At 33.1% G+C, this 18,854-nt stretch overlaps 2 protein-coding genes across 3 annotated transcripts in view; one reads left to right on the forward strand and one right to left on the reverse strand.

The window, feature by feature from the left end:
• Positions 1–18,854, forward strand: part of LOC113396631 (calbindin-32) — a 176,641-nt gene that overhangs the window by 107,977 nt on the left and 49,810 nt on the right. The gene's annotated exons all lie outside the window — the stretch shown is intronic.
• LOC135194136 (probable salivary secreted peptide) lies at positions 7,642–16,045 on the reverse strand. The gene is made up of 4 exons (XM_064218989.1): positions 15,879–16,045; positions 15,164–15,271; positions 8,493–8,638; positions 7,642–7,934 (listed from the first exon to the last, which is right to left on the reverse strand). Exons 1-4 carry the CDS (start codon positions 16,023–16,025, stop codon positions 7,703–7,705), a joined length of 633 nt encoding a protein of 210 aa, XP_064075059.1. The 5' UTR covers positions 16,026–16,045; the 3' UTR covers positions 7,642–7,702.

An 18,854-nucleotide genomic window follows, 5' to 3' on the forward strand; every position in this document is an offset into this window, starting at 1 on the left:
ATTAACAAAAACAAGCAAGAGTTCAAAATAGTTAGTTTTATTTAATCAACACAGCTTTTTCTTATTTAACCAACATAGATTTTACTTACAATGTTTTCTCTTCCGAAGTCGGTAACAAAGTGTCCCCCGTACTTAAATCAACCCTCTTTTATTAAATCGCCCGCCCCACCAGAGGCGGACATCAACCACAAAAACACTTCATTATTAAAAAAACAGATGTTGTAAAATCACTGTATTAGAAAATCGACAGGTTTTGACAATATTTTTTATAAAACAATTAATAATTTTAAATGAAAATAATTAAAAGTAATTTAAACCGAATTACAGTAGCGTTATCTAATCAATAGTAATTACACGATTAATCAATTCTTATAAAATCAATACCGGGCATATTTTACCCACACAATCGTGTTAACATTTACAATAATTTTTAAGAGTATAATAAAATTAACCTTATCAGCTAAGCAATATTGGCGGCGACACATCCTATTTAAACTTTATAACTGTAGTTTCCACTCTCAGCTCGCTTTACACATACTTCTCGGTGAACACGTTTGACCGACATTTTGTGACAAATTGTCTTAAGAAAAAGTTCTATTCGATTTTCAAAATATGTCTTAACTTAAATTTAAAAAAGAATCTTTTCGGTACTACACCTGTATGGACTAGTGAAACGAAAGTTGAAGATTCAAAACCAAGCATCTTTGAACTTTCATGTGCTCAAAATGTGTTCATATTTCACCTCGTATTCGGTATTTATATCAAGGAAAACATGGAAGAAAACCTGCAAGTCTCGGATGATAAATCCTCATTAGAGTGGCGTGGTGGAATAATCTCCTAACTTCCTTAAAAGGAATTTTTAAACTTTACCCCAGCAGTGAGATTTACAGGCTGTGATTTAATCCGTGTAATAAAAACTAATTAATCGTAAAATTGTTAAAAGTAATATTACAATTTTATAACACAGTTAGGCCTCGATGTTGGTGTGTTACACATACATGCCTATATTTTGTCCTGCCTCATAAGGCAGGCTTGCCTTACATCCCGTTTATATGACAGTTACAGTATTTGTCTATAAAATTCCCTCGTGTTATCATTCTACAAGTTACGTGTCGAGGTTCGGAGGAAAATTTATGATTATTGAAGAAAATATATATATATATATATATATATATATATATATATATATATATATAGGATAGCGGGCGGAATAAGACGGATCGTCAGGAGGTCGGGTTCCCATTTTAAGAAACAACAATTAAGGTTTTAAATAACAATAGATTTTTATTTACAATAATAATAGTCTTAAAATAATTTACACACAATCTAAACAATCTAAAACAACAAGCAAACAGACAAGCCAGTGATATACAGCCAAATCAATATGCCGAAAGGCAGCGTAACCGCGTACAAGCGGGCAAGTACAGCTAACTAAATAGCGTAGCAAAGGCAGTCAAGCCTGAGGAGTAAACCGACAGTTTTGTCGGAAGCTAGAGCTCTTGCTTGAGTCGATCCTCGGAATCGACTGAATACTAGCCAGTGAACACGGTATTTAAACCCTAGCCCCTACTCCCAACAAATCTGTCCGTGGCGCGAAACGCCAGCCACGTGTTTACCTAAATGTAAATACAAAGCAATTAAATCTGCTAGCAAGGTAAAAGTCACAAAATATTCCAATATGAATAATCGTTAATCAAGAACAGACAATTTGAAGTTATTTCTAGGTGACACGAATTAAACAATCGTTTATAATGTTTCATAACGCTATTAACAATTACCGAAATCGGAACTAGTCGTCATAAGTCAATCGCAGATAGCTAGTAAATCATATCAGATATAATTAGGAATTGTCGTAAAAGATTTGCATTAAAAATCTAGCTAATTGTAATTATCTTCGAGTAAACAACAAATCAATCAAGGTGGGTACTTTTATCATTACGTTGATGTGACGACTGACTCCGACATATATAATGTTTAAACAAAGTAATGTGACGCAACATATTTGCTACCGATCAGATTAACTGTCATATGTCAGAAATAAGTGGCCATACTATATGTATGTGCTTCTATATGGATGTATTGTAAAGGAGTAACAACTTAACAAGTCAGGATGTACGATGTAATTTACGAAGCTCAACATTCGCTGTCTAAAATTCCTTTTCCAATATTTTGAATAAGCCGTACCGAAACGTATGGGTTAAATATTATCCCGTAAAATCGATGAATTTTTCGTGGAGTTTTTGAGACGTAAGTCTGAAAAAACGAACGCACGTTTCTAACGAACGCCGCCATAACGGAAAAGGAATATAATATTAATGTTTTCTATGAAAAAGTTTTAGAGTTAAAAGTGGCTACGGTTACATCACAGATTCTAAATAAAAGGTGTATTTAAATATTAGTATTTATGTACTTGTATTATACAAGCAGAACCAAGTCGGTCTAATTTTATTCTTAATTCAAAATATATGCAATAAACAAAAACATAATTATATGAATAGACCCATACAATGCATTAAAATTATGACATTTTTATGGATCTTAGTCAGAATTAGAATTATGTTAATTAGCTCAAAACCGAGCTTACTTCCCAGAACCCGGATATCTTTGCGATGATTTCCCTTGCGTTTAAAAAAAGCAATTTACGTTTATTTAATCGGAGAGTAAAATTGTATTAAAAACTTTTTCTATGTCGTCTAACGTCTACAATTTTTTTTTTCTAGTAACAAAGCGACCGCCTCCTGTTTCTGTACCATATCGTAAAATTGTTAACAATTACAATATTGGACGAAAAAAAAATGGCTGAATTTTATATTTCGCTGGTGAGTTTTTAGTTAAACTAAAAGTATTAGGTAAAAAAATTTAGTAAGATTCATGTTTTACATTTCCATTGATCCTGCGTTCTTACCAAAAAAAAAAGGTAATTATAATAATAGTTTTATATCATTATTGTCTATAAATAACAAATGAATTTTAAAATAATGAATGTACATATATAATTAATAAAAATTATTTAATTTCATAATATAAAGTTACATAAATGACATTGTTAAATATTATTATTGAATTGATGAGAAATAAGTCTTTTTATAATTTATTTATTTTTTATAACTTTAAAGTAAAGTTAGGTGTACAGGTGTTAACAAATAATTCAGCGTCCCCAAAGTTCAACGGCATAATGCGATCCGAACGGAACAACTGATTGCATTCTTATTGTTATATGATTGAATCCGATTCCGCCCTCTGTAATCCAGGCAGAAGTGAACGGCGTTTTATCAACTTCAGTGGCGAAAACAGCAGATATCTCATTAAAGGCGTTGCTCCTGAATGAGTAGTCGTTAAACCTTAATCTTTCCAGGTAGGTGATCTGTATGGAGGCTCTGAAAACGATGAAAAGTATTATTATTTTATTTTATTTATATACGGTAGGCGGACGAGCAAATAGGCCACCTGATGGTAAGTGGTCACCACCGCCCATAGACAATGGCGTTGTAAGAAATATTAACCATTCCTTACATTACCAATGCGCCACCAAAATTGGGAAATATGCTGATGTTATGTCCCTTGTGCCTGTAGTTACACTGGCTCACTCACTCTCCAAACCGGAACACAACAATACTAAGTACTGCTGTTTGACGGTAGAATATCTGATGAGTTGGTGGTACCTACCCAGACGGGCTTGCACAAAGCCCGACCACCAAGTAGATTGAAGTAACTTCTATTACGAGACCTCTTCCAGAAATAATTGAAAAATTAAAGACATTCAGCAACTCTGAACTAGAGCAAAAAGGTAGCCATGAAGGATTACTTTAATTTGTTATCATTAAAAGAACCCTTATCTGACTGCCTGTTGGTCTAGTTAGTTCGCTTGCCAGTTTGTAAGGTCATAAGGCCCACGTTTCTAAATTCAAATCCCAATTCGGATCATTAAAAGGTCTTTGCATTTTTCAGTCAAGAAATTCTCAACAGCATCCAGGAGTGCGGAAAGTGGCTTCACCTGAACTTCCAATTGTGTCAAGTTTATCGTCCCATCGACTAGACTAAGGGAATAGAGAACGTGTTAGCTTACTCTAATGCCTTCTTATATTGTGTTCTTAGAATTGGTCAGAAGGTCATCATCATTATCATCAAAAGAACCCTGAACCCTGTACTGAATATAATATTTCAATTATTTACAATAATTAAAGAATAATATCATACTTATGCACAATTCTGTCTCCTGGTTGAATGGTGCCAACACTTAAATCCTGACTGTTGAAATTTGGCACCACTGCAGCGTTGCAGGCCAAGACCAAGGCCAAAAGTAATGAAAGGAGTAAGTACTTCATCTAAAAACGGAGACCCAAATAAAAATGTTTTCTTTTTTCCTTATTATAAAAACTTTTGACGCTTAAATATACATTAACTTCCAAAGTAATATGTTTGAGATATAATTAAAACCTATTTCTAAAGGTTTTTGGCATAGTGCCATAACATACACTATATAACACACGAGTCTTAACTCCTACTAGATACTTAATTAGACACAAAATCTGAACGGTGATACCGTTCTATTTAAATCATGATGAAAACTAAAACATTATGAATATTTCGCACAAATTACATATGTATAACTTACATTTTATATTTATTTATTAAAGGAAAAATCTCACTAGTCTTCACCCTAACTAAATAGACATGAACCATTCAGGCAATAGTCTCCATATATATACAACTTGGTCTGATAAAACTTATCAATTTATCTCTTAAATATGAATGAAAAAATGGCTTTAGATATAATATCACGGATCTTCAAAACAGCTAATACACCAAAATATGATAATATTCTCTGATAAGAATCAAAGAGCATGCAGTCGCTCGGCTGGGGCTTAAAGATGACTAATGAAATAAATTGATTTTTTTACATGTGACATTAATTACAATTTATAATCAAATATATTTAGCTTCCATATCACGCTACGATGTTGCAAGGGTTTCAATTGGAATTTTCCACAGCTCTCCCGATTTACGCTCAATGTAGCAATGATGCGGAATATCATAGCCATTAATAAAATGTTGTATTAACACCTACAGAGTCACTCACTTGGGTAATACGGCTTCCATTTTCTATATATTGGCATTGTAACATGCTTAAGTATTGTGAAACCGGCGTTAAAAAGGTAATCGTAAGGAGTCAACTTTAACAATACTCTCATTGGCAGACCTGGCAAAGCTGCAAGACGAGCTATACTAGGCTAGGCTAAAGCTAGTGCGCTTCATTAAGACGTTTGCCCTGAAAACATGGATATTTATCTTTCAATATTGATGTTTTATGTAAATCCTTATTCTACGCTTTTTATATGTATTTCTAGTTGGATAGGGTGGAAATTGTATATTACCACAGTTTATGTCCACAGACACCTCTAGTAGGTAACTGCCAAATGTATGAAGCCAAGACAGGAAACGATAATAGGATCTGTAATACTCTTCAAATCTCCACAGGCGTAATTTGCCTTCGGTGCTTTTTCGTTCCTCGCGAAAATTAATATGTGCAAAATGTGTTTACAACAAGAGTCCGTGTATTAGTTTATTTTTATATTATTTTAAATTCTAATGAAGGTTATTGTAAAATTCGCGCAAATATACTATCTTGCATTATTGCTCTATAAAAACCTAACCAGTTCAATTCAACACTCGAGATGGCCCAGTGCATAAAACGCGTACATCGTAACCGATGATTTCGGATTCAAACCCAGGCAAGCACCACTGAATTTTCATGTGCTTAATTTGCATTTATAAATCATCTCGTGCTCGACGGTGAAGGAAAACAGCGTGAGGAAATCTGCATGTGTCTAATTTTAACGAAATTCTGCCACATGTGTATTTCACCAACTCGTATTGGAGCAGCGTGTTGATGCATAATGTAAAAAAAATGCAGGCTGTTGATGTATAATGTAAAAAAAAAACTGTTCTCGTTGCAAGAATCATTTACGGTGTATTTGGTCCTTTCTCATATTAAACATACTTTATAGTAACTTCAATTTAATAAAAAACAAATTCAAAGTATTTCCCATTCACAAAGACTGGGAGGTTTAAAAAGAGCTAAATTAATGATTATTAAGTTGAACAATTATTATCTGTGGAGATTCCCGATAAATAAGATTTATAAAATAGCTAAAATACTTTCGTCCGAAAACTATGTATACAAAGTACCGTCATTCGCTTTCACGTACGAACACAACGTTTTTGACCAGATTTTCATATATATGTATTATTATACATACACACATACTTGAAACTTTAAATATATCTACAGAATCTACTACACACACACACATAAACATACAAAATTGTTATATTTTATTCATATAATATATAAAAATACTTACCACATTAGCTCGATATATTTTTGTATTTATTACTCAATATATTTAAACATAAAACAACTCTAATAAATGTAAGTACTGATTGGAAACTCACTGTCCCCTAAAACACGGGGACTCCTAGTTTTGTGGTATATCTTTGATATATGTAAAACATTGTAAACCAATAAAATCATTTTTATTATTAAACTCGAGGGCATAGAAATCTCATCGACCACCTCAAGCCTTCTATAATATTTTTACCATAAACAGTAGAATGGGTATAAACAATAGCAATACATTCAGATATATTTTTTAAGCGTAATATTTTTTTTATTAAATTAGTAGACTGGCAAATTAAATTAATTAACCAACTTGAATTAATGTTAAGTAGTCATCACGAAAGAGAAAGAAATATGTCATTCCTCACATCGCTAATGCGCCGATAACTTTTAGAGCTAAATTGTCATGTCAGTTGGGCCTGTAGTTAAAACGCTCACTCGCCCTTCAAACCGGAACACAATAATACTGAGTGTTGTTGTTTGGCGGTTGAATATATGATTAGTGGGTCTACCACCACCCTAGCACCAAATAATTTTATTTTCATAACCTAAAGAATATGGATATTTTTCTGTTTCGAGACCATTTCCCCTACTTTTTGCCCTGAAAGATATTCTATAATAATTTTTAGTAGGTATAATATGCATTTGGTAGTTTTTAGACCAAGATGCTGATGTTAGTTAAATTTGAAGTCTGTTATTGTTAAAAAATATATTTTCAAACTCTATTGAGGGGTGTGAAGGTTGAAGAAAACCCTTCTGTAATATATTTTTTATTTTAAAACTATTGATATAATTTCTCTTTTAAAGATAAAAATTTGAATTGAATTTAAAACGCTGTTTTTAATTTTTGCTCCATTAAATCCAAACCAATATACTCCTTCAACTGATCCCGAAAACCCGGAAACCAATTTCGTTGATATCTACGAAGTTTTTAGAAGATTAAAGAAAAACATATATATATTAACAGTTTGTAAATGTCCCACTGTTTAGCTACACTGGGCACTATTGGCCTTACTCTAAGTTTGAGGAGAAGATTTAGAGCTTACGCTACTATGCTGCTCCACAGGTTTCCTTGTGATGTTTTCCCCACAGCCGAAAACGACATTAAATATAAACACAAATAACATGGACATGGAATTTCAACGGTGCTTGCCTGGGCCTGAACCTGCAATTATTGGTTAAGATGCACGCGATCTAACCGGGCTGTCTCGGTTATAACGAAAAATAAAAATCATTGAATCCTCATATAAAAAAATTTAATTCAGTATATTTATCCATAGCAGAATGTGTGTTATTATTTATTTATTGTCCCCAAACATTAATCGCGTAATTGTATCCGTATCCTCTAGCTGACTGCACTCTGATCGTAACGTTGTTGTATCCTATTCCACCACGGGTAATCCAGGCGGAAGCGAACTGCCTCGCTCCGACCTCGGTCGCGACGATAGACGATATGCGAGTCCTGGCGTTACCGCGGTATACGTAATCTTGGTACTGAATCGTATTCGCTCTAGGAGGCTTGTAGACGGAGGCTCTGAAATCAATAGTAAGGCAAAATAATTAGATACATTTTAAATGACTTATCATATCTTATTTCCTATTTGCAATAATTGCTATGTTATAACAAAGAAACTACATTGACATAGAATTTACGTGATACCGTTGTTCGAGATCTTGAATAATATATAATCTATGGTACTTGGTAAGGATTCGTAAAAAAAAAAAAAGGATTGTCAACAAAGTATCTATCGGAACTTTAAAAAGTAGTTAAGTGCAATATTGTTGCGTTAAATAAATATATATTTATCAAGAACTGTTTTTGGTAAACAATTTAGCTGAGCTGTCAACAAATTGCATGGAATAAGTGAATCTATTCTTAAGTTTGCTTATCTGTATTTCTTCTTTCGGAATAAGGTATGCGATTTGATTTATAAAAGCTGTCACCGCGCAAAATATACACACGCTCACACGTTTGTGAACAGATGCCCCTTTTCTGAGGACCAGTCGTTTAGTTTATTTATTTAAGATAAGCTATTTCATTAAGCAGTACAAAATCTAAAATTCTGGCTTAAATTTGAGGAAAATATCATACCTCTGCAACAGTCTGTCTCCCGGTCGAACGTAGCCGATGTTTATATTATTCCTGTTAACATTTGGCACTGTTGCAGCGTTGGAGATCACAGCCAGAGCTAATAATAATAGGGAGAGTACGCACTTCATCTGAAAAACAGATACTAAAAGTTAAATATTATTTTATTAAATAATAATTATATATAAATTTGCTGCTAATAATTGAATTACCATTAAAAACCATTAACCATTCAAAGAATACATTTCTCGAGTGAGATACGAAGTGAGTTCTTATAGAACAGCATTGCTGTTCATGTATTATTTATAATAAAATAATAATGTTTTTAAAAAACAAAGAAATATATCACGTATAAAAATTGTCTCACTATCGCGGTTCATGAGATACAGCCCGTTGACGGACGGATAGACGGACGGAGAGCGGAGTCTTAGTAATAGGGTCAATTTTGCCCTTTGGGTACAGAACCCTACATCTTATTTATTTATTTATTTATTTATTAGATCACCAACAAAATACACACTAAAAACAATCCAGATACATGAATAAAAAGTAAGACTAGTGGTATCTTACTTATAGGTGATAACAGCATGCACAAAATAAAAGTTAAGCGACAACAAAAGGAAGGTAAAAAGTGCTAATTAAAGACTATTACAAAACAACAATAAATTAAAATAAAGATAAGAACACAATTAAACTATCTAAACTAACAATTTTGAGCAATTATAGTTAATATTTTATAGTTAATATTTTACTTTTAAATTTTTTCATATTATCGAAAATATCTAAATCTTTGTCTCCGCTTATTGAATTATAGGCTCTCATAATTCTATTGAGAGGGGAATTATTCTATCTTCCAAAAAAATGTAACTAATTTCGAACACAAGCTCAGTATAAATTATTATTATTAATACTTCGTATCGTACCTTATATGTTTGTTTGTCCTTCAGTTGCTAACTTCACACTGACTCAGTGAATATGAAAAACACAACAAATACTCTCCTTATATATTGCTTAAGCACTTTGCTTGATTACATTTATCATGTTATCTTTAAGCTATGAATCAGACGAGGATTAAATCTAAATATGAAATATCTTTGAAATTAAAACAACCACTTTAGTGAGACACCTGAATATTATATGTCTGGATACTACTGAAAGGTCAAATTATAGACGAATTTAATTCTATGATAATAAAAATCCAATCAATGATTAAATCAATTATTATTTACGATATGATCTTACAAACATTTGTCATAATATGACATCATTTTCTTCATTTATTGTAAAGGCAGGGTGACCATTGTGCCTGGTGGTAAGTCTCCATCGCCCTTAAACATTGGCACTACAAGAAATAATAATCACAATACATTATTTTATTTGGATTTGTCATGGGAAAAAAACGTTCCTCCAACTGTAACTGTTACTTGGTGGTAGGGCTTTGTGCAAGCCCACCTGCGTAGATACCAAATACTCATCAGATACTCTACCACCAAACAGCAGCACTTGGTATTGTTGTGTTGCGGTTTGAAGCGTGAGTGAGTCAGTGTAACTACAGGCACAAGGGACATAGCATCTTAGTTCCCAAGGCTAGTGGCACATTGGCGATGTAAGGAAAGGTTAATATTTCTCACAGCCCCATTCTCTACGGGTGGTGGTGACCACTTACCATTAGGTGCCGCATTTGCTCGTCCGGCATATAACGTAAACCATAAAAAATTCTAGAAATTAATGAAATCTTACTATTATTATTATTATTTATACAAAATATGCAAAATATATTCACTAAAATAAATTGTAATTAGCAGCCCTCGATGACATCTTAGCTATTTTTAATTATTTATTTTATCATTAACTTTATCAACTTATAAAGGAATAATATTTCTCGGAAGCAAAGATACCATTTCCACAACCCTAATGATAAGATTATCCATTGTTAGCCAATACTGTTCAGTCACTCTGTGTCTTAACATAGGGAACCTCGTGTTGGGGTATCTACAATGATAGCGCCGAGCTTTCTGCGATCGGTGTGATGCCACTGATGGTCCTTTAAAAATATTTTTGGGGGGAAGGGGAGATCGCCATAGCACTGCTTGCGTCAAGGAGCTGATGATACGAGTACATAAGACGGGGCTAACTCTTTAAGACAAACTTGAACTTCTACGTCGCGTACATACAGCTGATGATGATAGCCTGATTACTGATTTTTATAAATGATGAACAACATCAGTTTAGAAATAACAAAATTTTGTTGGAGTCGATAGCTATGTCCTTGCCTTCTCGGTAGAATCTATTTTCCGAACCGATGGTAACTTTAAATTTAATTCAACAGTGTAACGTTTTAGTCATCAGGCGTTTGGAATATAAATTAGGATCAGTAGTTTGGCCGTGGAAGAGCCACAGACAGACAGACCGGCAGAGTTTTTTATTTATATTATTATAGTTTCTAACATATTTGTTATAAATACAATTTGGTGATGCTAATGTTACCAATTTTGAATTTGACTGAATTATCTTAAGAACTGCAATACAAAAGACTAAAAAAGAGAAAAAAGACTGTCTTTATTACATATTTGTTAATTTTTTTTTAAATATTTTATTTGGGTTTTTGAATTTATAATTTAATAGATATCCGCGGCTGTGCTCGCGTTTTAAGGGCTGGTCGTGAGGTGATAGGCATACAAAGAAGTCAAGGTAATTGGAGTTATCCTTGGAGTTCATACAATATTTCATTAAATTCGAACAAACAGATAGATTGAACAACTAGCTCACTCGATCCTAAGGATGCTCCACAACGCTAATGTTTTACTAATAAAACTATTAGGTGCCACTGATAACGATATTTATTCGAATCTTTCCAAAGTGCTATATGCAAACAATTAGCGAATCTTGCCATCGCGATTTAGAATTGTCTACAATTTGACATAACGCCATCTAGTATTCATAAGGTGAAACATATATGTACATTAATTATGTATACATAGATAGACAGAGTTACATTTGTATTTCAAATATTAATTAATAATGAGTTGCGTGACAGCCCTGTCATATCTATACTAATATATAAAGCGGAAGAGTTTGTTTGTTTGTTTGTTTAAACGCGCTAATCTCAGGAACTACTGGTCCGATTTGAAAAATTCTTTTTTTGTTGAATAGTCCAATTATAGAGGAAGGCTTTAGGCTATATAACATTACGCTGCGACCAATAGGAGCGCAGCGACAGTGAGAAATGTTGCAAAAACGGGGAAAATTATTCACATTTATGGACTTTCGATGCGTGCGTAAATTTTTTTTGTTTGAAAGGTAGTGCTCCCCGTGGGGCCCCATTTTAATTTTATCCTGTTACGATGATGGTATCCTTATGAAAACGATATAAGTCTTAAATGTGCATTATGTATGTGCGCGATAAATAGGTGAATAACTCAAAATTGTGCCAACCAGTTTTAATGATTCTTTTTATAAAGGATATACTTCAAGGGTACTATGGTGAAAGTTTGGTAAGGTTCTGAGCATAGGATCCATGACAAAGTAACGGTACGGAAGGGAACGGAACAATTCTAAGGAGCACGTTAGCGATACTCGGCCGAATCTTTTAGAAACAAAAATTTTGACAAAAAAAAACCGACTTCAAAAAAGAAAAAAAATAATATGCTCTAAAAAGTAAAAAATAATTGCTTATTATTCTACAACTTAATAATCAAGTAACTTATTCTACTTACCAATATGTAGGTACGTTCTGTGTTTCCACGCAGGGAGATAAGTATGTACCTACCCACTTTAAATCTAACTTAACACAAACCTATGAATAACAAACAATGATCACAATATTTTTTAGATTTAAACTATGTAAAATGAAATTAAAAATATTTAGACTATTTAAAAGTCAGCAAAGTTATTACGATAATATATTATAGTTAAAATTATTGTTATTTTTGGAGGCGGTGTCAGCCAAGGTAGGTTTGTAAATATATGATATACTCCAAATTTGTAAATCTGGTCTATCGATAAATACACTTCTTCTTGATGTTTTTTTAAACCCTATACGTACATAGTGGTCCTATATAATGACAGAAAATTGGAATCAAAATTGAGTGTTTAAGCAAACATGTCTACCGTCAGGTATTACAATTCATGAACTTTTCTCCTAATCCAAGACAAAGAAAAGTCATTCAGATTTACTATTACATTTCCTGTTGAACGTTTTGTTTGTTTTGGCAGAGTATGAATTTTGTTTGTGATTTATTTATTTACAATTGACTTTTTCTTTTGTCTTACATCCAGATGTCGATACACCTGCATCGAATTGTTAACAAAAAAAATATTCGCAATCGTACACTATTGTACAATATTTCTTTTATGTTTAAGAAAAGGGTTGTCATAATTGACCGTATAACAATAAGCAATAAAAACACAGATGTTGGTAATTTATTTAGACAAACTTTACCGGTAATTTTAAGAGGAACTAGAGCAGACATTGTAAGGTCTTGCCTTAAAAGTTCACCGTTATGGAAATTTGTCCATACCTTAAAACTATCTACGAATATGAGAGCACATTTGGGGGGAGGAAGTACAAATTTTCCTTCAAAGTTACTTTTAATAGGAGATGGAAAAGTACCTCATTCTGAAAATAAAATTGAAATTGATCGCGATTTAGGAGAAAAAGTGACTAGCATAGAGGATTTAATATCAAAAGTGGTAAACTTTTGATATTAAATCCTCTAATCTATCTAAATCATCTAATCCTAATATCGTCGAAATAGAAAATAAAGATTACCAATGGATGTGTCAAAGGGCAATATTGGCGGCGAGAAATAGTAGCGTTGACGAAATTAACGACCTAATTTTAACCAAACTTCCAGGCGATATAACTACCTACACATCTATTGATAATGTAATGGATCAAGAAGATGCTGTCCATTACCCACAAGAGTTTCTCAATTCTTTAAACCCGAGCGGCCTTCCACCACATTCCCTGAAGTTAAAAATAGGTGCTGCGATAATTTTACTCAGAAATCTTAAACCACCAAATTTATGTAACGGGACCCGCCTTCAAGTAAAATTCCTTCGCAATAACGTGATCGTTGCAACAGTTTTGACTGGTCCGGCAGTTGGTCAAACAGTGCTTATACCTCGCATCCCAATGATTCCAAATGATTTACCTTTTAATTTTAAAAGAATTCAATTTCCCATTAAGTTATCTTTTGCCGTAACCATTAATAAATCACAGGGCCAAACATTTAAACACGTAGGAATCGATTTACGTCAAGACTGCTTTTCACACGGCCAACTATATGTCGCGTTGTCAAGATCGGGTTGCGGGCAAAATCAGTATGTTCTTCTACCACAAGAAAATAAAACTAAAAATATAATCTACGCTGAAGTACTGTAAAACATATTATTAAATCTTATTGACGATTATAATAACAAAAACCAACGTGAGCAATCAAACGATAATCATGATAGTGTTTCCGACAACTACGCGAACGAAGTCGCGGGCACAGCTAGTCTTTAATATTACAGTACAACGACTATTGCTAGTCATAAAACTTAACTCAATCGATGTAAAAGATATAATCTGACCAAATTATATACATCTTCAGAATAATTATGGTCTTGTTTATAAATTAAATCTACTCAATTAATTCATCTTCAGATACAACCATTACGGGTGTTTTACCAAAAACCGTGACCTCATCAATTACATTTAGGGGAACTCACTGTCCCCTAAAATACAGGGTCTCCTAGTTTTGTGGTATATCTTTGATATATGTAAAATATTGTAAACCAATAAAATCATTTTTATTATTAAACTGAAGGGCATAGAAATCTCATCGACCACCTCAAGCCTTCTATAATATTTTTACCATAAACAGTAGAATAGTATAAACAATAGCAATACATTCAGATATATTTTTTAAGCGTAACATTTTTTTTACGAAATTAGTAGACTGGCAAATTAAATTAATTAACCAACTTGAATTAATGTCGGTTGGGCTTTTCACATGAAGTGGATATGTGGAACTCGCGGGTGCCCAGGACGACCACTAGTACAGCGCAATACCCACTAAAAAACAAAATGCTGATGTTAGTTAAATTTGAAGTCTGTTATTGTTAAAAAATATATTTTCAAACTCTATTGAGGGGCGTGAAGGTTGAAGAAAACTCTTCTGTAATATATTTTTTATTTTAAAAATATTTATATAATTTCTCTTTTAAAGATAAAAATTTGAATTGAATTTAAAACACTGTTTTTAGTTTTTGCTCCATTAAATCCAAACCAATATACTCCTTCAACTGATCCCGAAAACCCGGAAACCGATTTCGTTGATATCTACGAAGTTTTTAGAAGATTAAAGTAAAACATATATATATTAACACATTTAAGATGCAGGTTTTCTTGTGATGTTTTCCCCACAGCCGAAAACGACATTAAATATAAACACAAATAAAGCACATGGAATTTCAACGGTGCATGCCTGAGCCTGAACCCGCAATTATTGGTTAAGATGCACGCGATCTAACCGGGCTGTCTCGGTTATAACGAAAAATAAAAATCATTGAATGCTCATATAAAAAAATTTAATTCAGTATATTTATCCATAGCAGAATGTGTGTTATTATTTATTTATTGTCCCCAAACATTAATCGCGTAATTGTATCCGTATCCTCTAGCTGACTGCACTCTGATCGTAACGTTGTTGTATCCTATTCCACCACGGGTAATCCAGGCGGAAGCGAACTGCCTCGCTCCGACCTCGGTCGCGACGATAGCCGATATGCGAGTCCTGGCGTTACCGCGGTATACGTAATCTTGGTACTGAATCGTATTCGCTCTAGGAGGCTTGTAAACGGAGGCTCTGAAATCAATAGTAAGGCAAAATAATTAGATAAATTTTAAATGACTTATCATATCTTATTTCCTATTTGCAATAATTGCTATGTTATAACAAAGAAACTACATTGACATAGAATTCACGTGATACCGTTGTTCGAGATCTTGAATAATATATAATCTATGGTACTTGGTAAAGATTCGTAAAAAAAAAGGATTGTCAACAAAGTATCTATCGGAACTTTAAAAAGTAGTTAAGTGCAATATTGTTGCGTTAAATAAATATATATTTATCAAGAACTGGTTTTGGTAAACAATTTAGCTGAGCTGTCAACAAATTGCATGGAATAAGTGAATCTATTCTTAAGTTTGCTTATCTGTATTTCTTCTTTCGGAATAAGGTATGCGATTCGATTTATAAAAGCTGTCACCGCGCAAAATATACACGCGCTTACACGTTTGTGAACAGATGCCCCTTTTCTGAGGACCAGTCGTTTAGTTTATTTATTTAAGATAAGCTATTTCATTAAGCAGTACAAAATCTAAAATTCTGGGTTAAATTTGAGGAAAATATCATACCTCTGCAACAGTCTGTCTCCCGGTCGAACGTAGCCGATGTTTATATTATTCCTGTTAACATTTGGCACTGTTGCAGCGTTGGAGATCACAGCCAGAGCTAATAATAATAGGGAGAGTACGCACTTCATCTGAAAAACAGATACTAAAAGTTAAATATTATTTTATTAAATAATAATTTTATATAAATTTGATGCCAATAATTTAATTATACCATTCAAAGAATACATTTCTCGAGTGAGATACGAAGTGAGTTCTTATAGAATAGCATTGCTGTTCATGTATTATTTATAATAAAATAATAATGTTTTTAAAAAACAAAGAAATATATCACGTATAAAAATTGTCTAACTATCGCGGTTCATGAGATACAGCCCGTCGACGGACGGATAGACGGACGGAGAGCGGAGTCTTAGTAATAGGGTTCATTTTGCCATTTGGGTACGGAACCCTATATCTTCCAAAAAAATGTAACTAATTTCGAACACAAGCTCAGTATAAATTATTATTATTAATACTTCGTATCGTACCTTATATGTTTGTTTGTCCTTCAGTTGCTAACTTCACACTGACTCAGTGAATATGAAAAACACAACAAATACTCTCCTTATATATTGCTTAAGCACTTTGCTTGATTACATTTATCATTTTATCTTTAAGCTATGAATCAGACGAGGATTAAATCTAAATATGAAATATCTTTGAAATTAAAACAACCACTTTAGTGAGACACCTGAATATTATATGTCTGGATACTACTGAAAGGTCAAATTATAGATGAATTTAATTCTATGATAATAAAAAAACCAATCAATGATTAAATCAATTATTATTTACAATATGATCTTACAAACATTTGTCATAATATGACATCATTTTCTTTATTTATTGTAAAGGCACGGTGACCATTGTGCCTGGTGGTAAGTCCCCATCGCCCTTAAACATTGGCATTATAAGAAATAATAATCACAATACATTATTTTATTTGGATTTGTCATGGGAAAAAAAAGTTCCTCCAACTGTAACTGTTACTTGGTGGTAGGGCCTTGTGCAAGCCCATCTGCGTAGATACCAAATACTCATCAGATATTCTACCACCAAACAGCAGCCCTTGGTATTGTTGTGTTGCGGTTTGAAGCGTGAGTGAGTCAGTGTAACTACAGGCACAAGGGACATAGCATCTTAGTTCCCAAGGCTAGTGGCACATTGGCGATGTAAGGAAAGGTTAATATTTCTCACAGCCCCATTCTCTACGGGTGGTGGTGACCACTTACCATTAGGTACCGCATTTGCTCGTCCGGCATATAACGTAAACCATAAAAAAGTCTAGAAATTAATGAAATCTTATTATTATTATTTATACAAAATATGCAAAATATATTCACTAAAATAAATTGTAATTAGCAGCCCTCGATGACATCTTAGCTATTTTTAATTATTTATTTTATCATTAACTTTATCAACTTATAAAGGAATAATATTTCTCGGAAGCAAAGATATCATTTCCACAACCCTAATGATAAGATTATCTATTGTTAGCCAATACTACTTCAGTTACTCTGTGTCTTAACATAGGGAACCTCTTGTTGGGGTATCTACAATGATGGCGCCGAGCTTTCTACGATCGGTGTGATGCCACTGAAGGTCCTTTAAAAATATTTTTGGGGAGGAAAGGGAGATCGCCATAGCACTGCTTGCGTCAAGGAGCTGATGATACGAGTACATAAGACGGGGCTAACTCTTTAAGACAAACTTGAACTTCTACGTCGCGTACATACAGCTGATGATGATAGCCTGATTACTGATTTTTATAAATGATGACCAACATCATTTTAGAAATAACAAAATTTTGTTGGAGTCGATAGCTATGTCCTTCCCTTCTCGGTAGAATCTATTTTCCGAACCGATGGTAACTTTAAATTTAATTCAACAGTGTAACGTTTTAGTCATCAGGCGTTTGGAATATAAATTAGGATCAGTAGTTTGGCCGTGGAAGAGCCACAGACAGACAGACCGGCAGAGTTTTTTATTTATATTATTATAGTTTCTAACATACTTGTTATAAATACAATTTGGTGATGCTAATATTACCAATTTAAAATTTGACTGAATTATCTTAAGAACTGCAATACAAAAAAAGCTAAAAAAAGAGAAAAAAGACTGTCTTTATTACATATTTATTAAATTTTTTTAAAATATTTTATTTGGGTTTTTGAATTTATAATTTAATAGATATCCGCGGCTGTGCTCGCGTTTTAAGGGCTGGTCGTGAGGTGATAGGCATACAGAGAAGTCAAGGTAATTGGAGTTGTCCTTGGAGTTCATACAATATTTCATTAAATTCGAACAACCAGATAGATTGAACAACTAGCTCACTCGATCCTAAGGATGCTCCACAACGCTAATGTTTTACTAATAAAACTATTATATGCAAACAATTAGCGAATCTTGCCATCGCGATTTAGAATTGTCTACAATTTGACATAACGCCATCTAGTATTCATAAGTTGAAACATATATGTACATTAATTATGTATACATTGATAGACAGAGTTACATTTGCATTTCAAATATTAATTAATAATAAGTTGCGTGACAGCCCTGTCATATCTGTAATATTACAGTACAACGACTATTGCTAGTCATAAAACTTAACTGAATCGATGTAAAAGATATAATCTGACCAAATTATATACATCTTCAGAATAATTATGGTCTTGTTTATAAATTAAATCTACTCAATTAATTCATCTTCAGATACAACCATTACGGGTGTTTACCAAAAACCGTGACCTCATCAATTACATTTAGGGTAACTCACTGTCCCCTAAAATACGGGGTCTCCTAGTTTTGAGGTATATCTTTGATATATGTAAAATATTGTAAACCAATAAAATCATTTTTACTATTAAACTCAAGGGCATAGAAATCTCATCGACCACCTCAAGCCTTCTATAACA

The sequence above is a fragment of the Vanessa tameamea genome, chromosome 25 (genome assembly GCF_037043105.1).
Source record: "Vanessa tameamea isolate UH-Manoa-2023 chromosome 25, ilVanTame1 primary haplotype, whole genome shotgun sequence".
NCBI classification, from domain to species: Eukaryota; Metazoa; Arthropoda; class Insecta; order Lepidoptera; family Nymphalidae; genus Vanessa; species Vanessa tameamea.